This window comes from Myiozetetes cayanensis, unplaced genomic scaffold (assembly GCF_022539395.1).
Source record: "Myiozetetes cayanensis isolate MyiCay16 unplaced genomic scaffold, myiCay2020 scf4, whole genome shotgun sequence".
In the NCBI taxonomy this organism is placed as follows: domain Eukaryota; kingdom Metazoa; phylum Chordata; class Aves; order Passeriformes; family Tyrannidae; genus Myiozetetes; species Myiozetetes cayanensis.
Window position 1 is genome coordinate 25,295,569 of NW_026087631.1, and position 9,200 is coordinate 25,304,768.

Consider the following 9,200-nt stretch of genomic DNA (forward strand, 5'->3'; position numbering starts at 1 on the left):
AGAGCCAGGAGCAAGTAACCCATTGCTCCTCTGTTAAAAGGCAGCAAAAAATGATCTGCTCACAGTCCTCAAACACTAAAGACTGTTTTCTTTTGGACTTGTTCAGTTAAAAGTTCAATTAATTTCCATTTCAGATCCTCATTTATTAGATAGGGGAAAACAGCTTACCAAACTTGTTTAACTAATGTCTGGACAGCTCATACAAGTGTATGACATGATCAACACTAAAGAAATTAATTTGAGAATCAAAACCTTTCATCAGGTTGCTTAACAGCTACTGATTTTTTTAAGTGAGCACTCTAGTATGCTTAGTCATTGGAAGCGTAAATCTGATTGAACATTGCAATAACAATTAAGTCATCCTGCTTTAAACATATCTGAACATTTCTGTATTAGTTACAGGTGTGCCACTGAATTGGAATATAAACCATACTGCACTAACCACACTGCACTGAAGTCTTCTTTTATGAGAAAAGTTACGTAAGAATTGAGATTTCACTACTCCCATGATTTAAATACTGCTTTGTTCAGTACAGTACTGCCTCTTATCTCCATTTCAAATAAATCCACAAGTCTTAATCAACATCTTTTAAAAGAACTTAAAGAAACTTGTTAATGAACAAATCAAGATGCCTTTAATGGTTCAAAACCCCAAAGAACTGCAAGAAGTAGTCACCTTTCAACAAGATGGCAAGTCTAACTTTTTTGACTACAGTCAAAGCTTTACTTTGATACTTATTCTACATCACTGATCTAACTTGATTCCAATTCACAAATAGATGCCAGATACTTTTCTTTAAAGTGAATTTTAATTGCAAATACCAGTGCAAGTAAAAAAAAAGGCATTTTATTCAAATGTTGCTAATGAACAAGAACTGGTATTAACACTCAGATCACTTCTGTTCAACAAAGTTCACTGTGCAGAGTTCTGTAAGTTTTTGAACTTACAGATTTCACAGAATCATTATTTTTAGTGTCACAGATAGTACTCTATTTTAGGATTTTAAGAGATTAATTACTTTGTACCAAATAAGGAGTTGCACCAAGTCACTACAGAGATTCTTTTTGTGTCTGTGTGTAATAAAGATAAGCTTACCTTCAGGTTTAGCTCCATAATGGTATTTTCCAACACTAAAGTGTGGTAGGCAAAATACAAGGGAGCCCAGTCCTAGCATAAATGCTGAGAAAGCAAGCCATCGTGGTTTGTGCCCTCTTTCTCCAAAGAAAGATACAAACAGCGACAACATGCAAAAAGAAATGTCATAGCTTGCAGAGATCAAGCCAGTCAGGGAACTGTTCAACTCATAACGCTTCTCAATTGTTGAAATACTAATGTTAACCAGGCCATTTACCACAATACCTACAAAAATAAAAAAAAAAAAAAAGAGATAATTAGTCAAAGATGTGTTAATTTAACAGCATTGCAAGGTTAAAATTAATATATTTAGAAAGCTCCATTCTAAGTTATTTCTCAGTTTTAAAATCTAGGTATATAGTAGATCAATACAGTGCCAGCTTAAGCCAGCAAAACTGCACAGGACCTATTCAATTTCATTCCCCTGTGGATACTCAAGCATTAAGCCATATACCATGCCTCAAACTCTTTTCATGTATTAAGGTTCCAGATCCTGTTTGAAGCACAGACTGCAAACAGAATGCATTATAGTATCATAAGATACTGTACAAGTTAAAAAGAAATTAGTCAAGGTTATGGCTTGCACTAGAATACAAGCTATGACTGAAGTAAGTTTAGAACATAGCTTTCAAAATATTGTCAAAACCCATAAATTTCCTCCTGCCACCACAAGGGAAGATATAAGAAGGCTTTTGAATAGAACATGCTTCCTCTATAATTGAAAAAAAGCTATTTAAAAATACTTCAAAACTGTTCCAGAGCAACTGAGATGATTAACTGAGAAAAAAAAAAAAGTTTGTCCTCTTAATCTTATGGTTCCCAGAAGCAAAAGTATGGAATGACCCAGAAAAAAAAAGGCATTGCACAAGCTACCCTACTGAAGCACAAACGAACCACAAAAAAATAAAAAGTATTCAAAAGTAGAAGCCAGAAAGCTGCAATTGCCAATGCACGTTCTTTTTTACAAACCCACTGTCTGTAGGCACTAACTCAAATCTCCCATCCTGCTTCAGATTCTGTTTCCATGTGAAACACCAGGTAGTTAAACTTACAGCATTTTGCTTTTAACAAAACGGGATTATATTACAAGAGAGATTAATAGCAGTACTGCTTAACAGTGTTAGGCAACTTCATCACAGTCTAATTAAACTATGTCCATAATAAAATATATACCTGAGAAAAAAGTTAGGAAGTCTTGGAGTCACAGTTGCAATTAAGTTTGAGTTACGTAACCTCAGAGATGACTACGAGCCTGTCTCATAAAACAGGCCCTACAGTTATTCTTGCCCTTTCTAAAATTCAAACATGATTCTCTATTGTCATTCTACAACCAGAACAGAAGGACTGGTGACAGCAATAGAGTTAAGATACTTTTCAACAAGCATTGCACCATCCAGAAGCACAACTATTGAGGCAAAACTTCAACGTCTCCTTAGTGTTCCAACACATTGAAAAACATTTCTTCAAATCAGCCAGCTGTTTTCTAATCCCCACCACAGGCAAACATTTCAGCTTTCTATAAGGAGGCAGCTCTTGGCACAATCTTAATTCCAACACCCTACTTATGGCTTCTTTATTTAAAGGTTGACAATTCTACCTATCAGTCAATAACAGAAGTATTAGAGTGTTCCTCCACTGCCATTGGTTATACATTTGGCAACTTTTTCCTATTAAGGAGCATTTACCAAAGAACAATAATAGCATGAAGGAATGAACAAACAACTTTTTCCCCATTTGCCAGGACCTCAAACATTTACTAAGGCCTTGAGACATTCATATGAAGCAAGTGTGCTACACAGCAAATGGATTACAGAGCTAGAAGGCATTGTCTTTTACTGTAGTTTAAGTCATCACCTTCAATTTGCATCCTAAAAGCCATAAAACTTTGTAGTTAATTTTACTGGATAATTAGATTTCATCTGTAAAAGCACAGATGTGATAAAAGGCAGCCTAACTCCTCCAATGCCATCATCTTGTGCCTAATCTCTAAAGTCTCTTCAGAAAAGATGGAACCTGGCTGATCCTTGGTCTGAAAAACAAGTTCTGCAGGGACATCTCAACATTTAAAATTGTAATATAGAAACTAGTTTTCAACTCTTCTAAACCAAAACCTTATTCTCCCACTGCATCTGTTAGAGATTTAGGTTCAGTGGGTACTGACCCATAAAATCCAGATTAATTATAAACCAACTTAATTTGCTCTAGTGAAACACAAGAGTATTTTTATTTTATCCTTTCTAAAAAAAAAAAAAAAAAAAAAAAAAAAAGAGAGAGAGAGAGAAACAAAACCACACCCTGCTCTGTAGTTTTTATAAGCACAGTGGTTTTAATACACTGGTCTACAGGCACACACAAAAAAATTAAAGTATTTGTGCTATTCAAATATTTTAGACATATTAGAATGAACCAAACAGCAATTTTGTTATTTTGTTTAATAAAAATTACTGACACAAGGAATAAACAGTCCTTTTTGTAATCAAAATAGTGAGATAACTTCTACCTTGTTTGCTAGTACAGTTATGAACTGCAGCACATCCAGTTACTGTATTACAAGATCTAACATACATTTATGCAACTCCAAGTGCTGTACAGAAAGCAGGTATTAGTCATGCAACAACATTCTACACAAAGTGTTTTCTATTCTGGAAATACAGGCTTCATACATACTTGAAAGAGAAACAGCTAGAAATTACAAGTTCCACCTGGAATCTTCTGAGAAGCTGAAATACAGCACATCAGGTGCTAACAATAATCTCTTTTCTAAAGCAGCTAGAAAACAACCTAACAAATACATGCTTTCAGTTAGATATACCTAGAAATCTACACACATGTACCAGGTCACTGTAGATAATCACCCACTATCTTCACTCATATAAAAAGCCTAGAATAACAACTTACATTCATCAAAAGTGTGTTACAGATTACTTCATTAATCTTCAATACCATAAGTATTGAAGATTAACTAACTAATCTTTTCTAGAAGTGCACCAGCAAGTTTAACACATATTTTTTATGTTCCTCAGTCATTGTTTCTGTAATTTGGAGGGTAAGTCAAATAATTAGACCCAAAACCACTACACAACATTAGCTCACATAACTTCAAAATTCCAGATGTATTTTGTGTGTTCTTCTCTTAAGTCTGAAGCTACGGACCTGAATGTTTTCACAGAGCTTCACACACAGCACTGGATTTCTTGCTGATAATGACTCTTGTTTTTTCCTGCGTCTCAAAAAGAATTGCAGCTCAAGTCTTTAGCACCTAATTTCCTTTCTTTGTTCTAACCAAAGGAAAGGTTCTTCTTCAGAAAATCCAGGTGACATCAAGGATGCCACAAGACCTGTAATAGTCACACTTACATCAGCTTCCAAAACCAACGTCAGAGGTTTCCTTACATTAGAGGCCCTTAACCTGAACTAGATTAGTTACCTGGCATACATAAAAGTTAAATAACAGGACCAAGAGCTGGATAAGCAGTACAGCCAACATTTATGCCTTCTTGAGGGGACAGAGATTCTTATGATACAAGATGCTTCTATGAATGCCAAACTACCCAGACTACTAACAAGAGAAAAATTTAAAATGACACAGAGTTCATTATTCAGCTCAGCAACCGATCACAACAGCAAACCAGATCTGAGGAAATTTAGAAGTGCTAAAAATATTCAAGACACTTGGTTTAGTACTCTTAAGCCACTCAAAAAAGATAGACATGTATTCTAAAAGTCTACTACTCAGCTGCTATTGAAATCTGCTATGTAAGAACTTCTTCCACCTTTCCCTTTCTTTTTATTTATGAAGAAAATAAATTTGAGCTAACAGCAGGATAACTGTAACAGGAATCACGTCCTGATCCTACCAGCTGTAGCAAGACTTTTCAAATCCAAGTAAGGAAAAACAGGCTCTGGCCAAAACTCTCTAGATACTTCCTTTCCAACACAAAACCTTTATGCTAAGATTAGAGTCTGAACAGGTTGAAATCAGAAGAAGTTCAGAGAAACATATACTGAGAGACACTGGTTCCTTCAAGGACTTTCCAAGCAACACAAATACCATTCAAATCCTTCTATGCTTTAAGCAGAGTCTCCTGTTCAGTGTTCCACATATCATCCCAGTTGTCTCTGTGTGGTTCCAGGTAGGAATACAGCCATCCATATCCCACATATCTTCAGTGTATGCTGCCAGGTCCTGTAGCACCAAATCTCCAACATCTCCCTTCACCCTTCTACAGCAGTGTCAACTTTTAGGAGCAACAACAATGAGCTTTAAAGCCTCTTAGTTTTTCAGGAAACACATTTTTGTTTCTAGCTAGCCCAATAAAATTTAAGGGTTATGAACATTAATCCAATAGCTCAGTTTGAAGGACAAATATTCAAGCTTTATAAATCTCAAGACTGCATATTTGGTACACTGATGTTTCTCCTCCAACCAGTCACTACTACTACTTTCTAAACATCAGACTTGCTAAGGCCCTAAGAAATCTTTTTACAGAAAACCAAAACTATGGACAAGAAGCTCTGAAGCTCAACAGCAGAAATTTAGGGCAAGCTAAACTTCAGGTTTCCCCCACAATCAAGTTAAACCATTAGTTTAGTTTTGGGGAAACGGCTTCACTGGGATTCACAAAACAAGAACAGATTGTTATTTGTTTGCTTGTTTTCAAAACAACCCTAATTACCCAAATTCCTAACCACCCAAGCCAAGATACAGTTTTAGTCAGCAGACAAGAAACAAAGTACATGCTCGAGTACTACAGTTTTATCTACTGGTTTATATTGGTCTTTTATTCCCTGGCTTCTAAATCCCAACCCACAAGTGCACGTGAAGCGTGAGCAATGCGGATGCAGCAATGACAAGAGCACAATGACACAGACCTGGTGGGACCACAGACTCAGCAGTGGCCAGTAACGTAGGTAGAAAAAGAAGAAGCGGCAGAACAGAGTGAAGCAGAAAGAGTACCACTGTACGAGCAACTTCCCTATCCAAGGCACTACTTTACTTTCTTCCCCTAGCAAAGCCATTACCGTCCCTAGAGGAACTCTGTCTCTCCTCACCCACTGCCTAAAACACCATCACGCTTCTCCCGCTTCCCCCAGCCCAGGCTCCCGGCCGGCTTCCCCCCAAGAAAAAGGAGCAGCAGAAGGGGCGCCCCGGGCAGCAGAGGCCGCCGAGGATGGGTTACCTTGGAAGGTGGCCAGCAGGCTATACACAGCCAGGTAGCCCTCGGGGTTGTTGCAGAGCTGCAGAACCTCCGGGGTGCAGCCGCCCCACCCGCAGGGCCCCTCCTCAAAGTCGAGATCGGAGGGGGAGGGGGAACGGGCACGGCCACGGGCGCGGGCATTGGCACGGGAGCCGGCAGGGCTCCAGGAGCGCTGGCGGCGGCCGAGGCTGGGGCTGGGAATCTCGAACGCCGCGTTCTCGATGCCGCCGCTCATGGCGTCCGAGGCCGTTGCCACCCCTGGCTGCGAGCGGCACCCGTGCCCAACGCTCCGCAGCTAAATACCGGGGGGCCGGGCCGGGCCGGGCCGAGCGGAGCACGGCGGGGCCGAGCCCGGACGGGACGGGTAGGGCCGGGCCCGCCCCGCAGGGCAGGTGGCGGCACCGCCCCGCCCGGCCCCGCCACGGCCCGGCCCCCTCGGCCGCTCACGGAGGGGGATTCCCCGGCACCGACAGCCCTCAGCGAGCCACACCAAGGTGGGGCAGGTCAGTGTGGGGCACTAACAGGGCCGTGTCATCCAGCAGCATTCGTTCTGTGCGGGGGGGCCGAGAATTTAAAAAGTTTCTTTCTGGAAAGGAAAAAAAATAATTCGGCATGTCCTTACGTAAGTGTTGCAAAAAGGGAAAGGTTGCAAAATGGACCAGATACGGTGCTTTCCCACTTTATGCAACATGACTCGCCCACAGCAAAAGCCCTGGACATTTGTGGATGTCGTCCTTTGGAAATACTTATTCCCTTCCTCTACCACTAGAAGTTTCCACGTGCAGCGGTTCCCAATAACTGAACTCGTTAATTCAGCTGCGGACATCAATCATAAGAATTTGTGAAGTGTATAAGAAAGACCAAGTTTGTTTGCATATAGTGTAAATTATTTTACTCATCTTCTCAAGAGTAGCTGAGAGGGAATCTGGGACAACTGATCAGCTGTCACCGCTGGTATTCATCTCTGGGCAGCACAAGTTAGTCCTGAAAAGTCCTTCCCCTTTTAAAAGTCATTTACACTTTAGAGACAAGTGAAACAAGACTGAAACTAGAGATACCATCAGTGACCTTGGCTTAACAGTGAAAGCCAGGGCATCCTCTTCAATTCTCAGCCATCTGCTCCTAAGAGAGAAGCAAACATTTTCAAGTACCCATTAGCAGCACAGAAACATCATGCAGATGACCTTCTGTACAAGATAACAAGTAACTCAGACAAGAGAATATGTGGCTATTTATTCTTATAGATAAATTGCAAATGTGAAATCAGTGCTTCTGGTTCTTCTGCCACATCTTGCAGAGGCAGTGGGTGATGGCTAGAGACGGAGGACCATGGAATCCCCTGGCAGCTGAGCTTTTCTCACACTCCTCCTTGGCCACCATAGGGTCCCTTCCAGGTGCTGCCCCGTCCCCACAGAGAGCAGGGACCTTCCCAAGCCCACAAGAGCTCAGATAGCTGTTCTCCAGTGAAGCATTCATCTGCTGGTCACTGATGATGCCCAAACCTTGAAATCAGCTTATTATAATTCCAGGCTATAGTCTGGAGTGGTTTTTGCTCTGCTGGTTATCAAGATATATCCCAGTTAACAACTTTGTGAGAGGTCTAAGGATGTGCCTGAATCAGCTGGCACACTAGTCTGTTTCAGAAAGAATATATAAGTACAGTTGTCTTTTTTTGTTTGCACTTAATTGATTGGTTTTTCATCCTCCTAATTAAAATAAAGTCGGACATGTCATCTAAAATGATACGTTGATCTTTGCTAGAGTGCCTACATGCTAGAGTAGTAAGAATAATCCATGAAATTGCTATATTACCATACTGTTAATGATACCCGAAAACCTCCCTTGATCTGCCAGATCAGCTAGGTTTGTTGTTATCTTCATCTAGTGGTCAGCTAGTGGTTTTGGTTTTATCACCACAGGAAGGTGACAGAACAGAAGGGAAAAAGAGAAGTGAGTGGAGCTCACTATGAAAAATAATGTGTTCAGATGAAGTCAACATTTTTGAGAAAATCGGGGAGGATGGCATTGCGGTGTCCTGTATAGGCCTAGTATGGGAATTAATTAGTATTAATTAGTATTCCTAGAATGGGAATTGAATAATCCAGGAAATTCAATAGGAGTGAACTCTTGAGAATTTATATATGCTAGAAGAATACAGATTTTAGGAGAAAACCACGGGGACAGAGAGAGAGAGAGAGGGAATAAAATATGATGTATTTTTGCACTGGTTATGTCCCCAAAAGCAATTTACAGAGAAATGCAGTAGTTTCAACCAGGTTTTATAAACTGCTTTACTCTGAGACCATACTTAAAGCTATTACAGAAGTTCCTGACAATTCAAGACTGGTTACGAAATCTACCTGAAAATAGCAAAATATAATTGGTTTCCAGGAAAGTATCTAGAGTGCTCAGACAACAAATGGTAATAGACTCCGAGGTGAATAATCTATTTGACTAGGCTGACAATGCTCATGAAAAAGGCAAAAATATAAGCAATTTATGTGTATATTGCGATCAGAGATACCTGCTAAAGTTGTTCTACAAGCTGTTATCCTCCATTCTGTATGGCACTTGTATCCTCAGCTTCCCAGGAATCACTTTTAAAGGAGAAAACGTGCAGAAAGATTACTAGAAAAGTTTGTTTTCCAAAAAGAATTGAAAGAAACAAACTGTTTCAATTTAGCAAAGTGAAGTGCTCTGTGAAATACACAACCAGGAAAAAGAAAAAAGGTAACAGAAGATTTCAGAACAAATGAGCAAACTGACAACAATTAATTTTCTTGTAAAGTTAGAAGGCTTTTAATCTTCAGTAAAAGTGTGTTTTGGAACCAATTAATAATGGATATAGTGAATTCTAAAGTTTTAGA

The 9,200-nt window shown here is 39.8% G+C and overlaps 1 protein-coding gene across 1 annotated transcript in view; it reads right to left on the reverse strand.

Annotated features, from left to right (window-relative positions):
* SLCO4C1 (solute carrier organic anion transporter family member 4C1) overlaps positions 1-6,568 on the reverse strand; it is a 29,663-nt gene extending 23,095 nt beyond the window's left edge. The window contains exons 1-2 of the mRNA XM_050328389.1: positions 6,316-6,568; positions 1,097-1,360 (exon numbers count right to left, since the gene is read on the reverse strand). Of these exons, the coding sequence (XP_050184346.1) occupies positions 1,097-1,360; positions 6,316-6,568 (517 nt within the window). The remainder of the gene's footprint in view (positions 1-1,096; positions 1,361-6,315) is intronic.
* Positions 6,569-9,200: the final 2,632 nt, after the last annotated feature.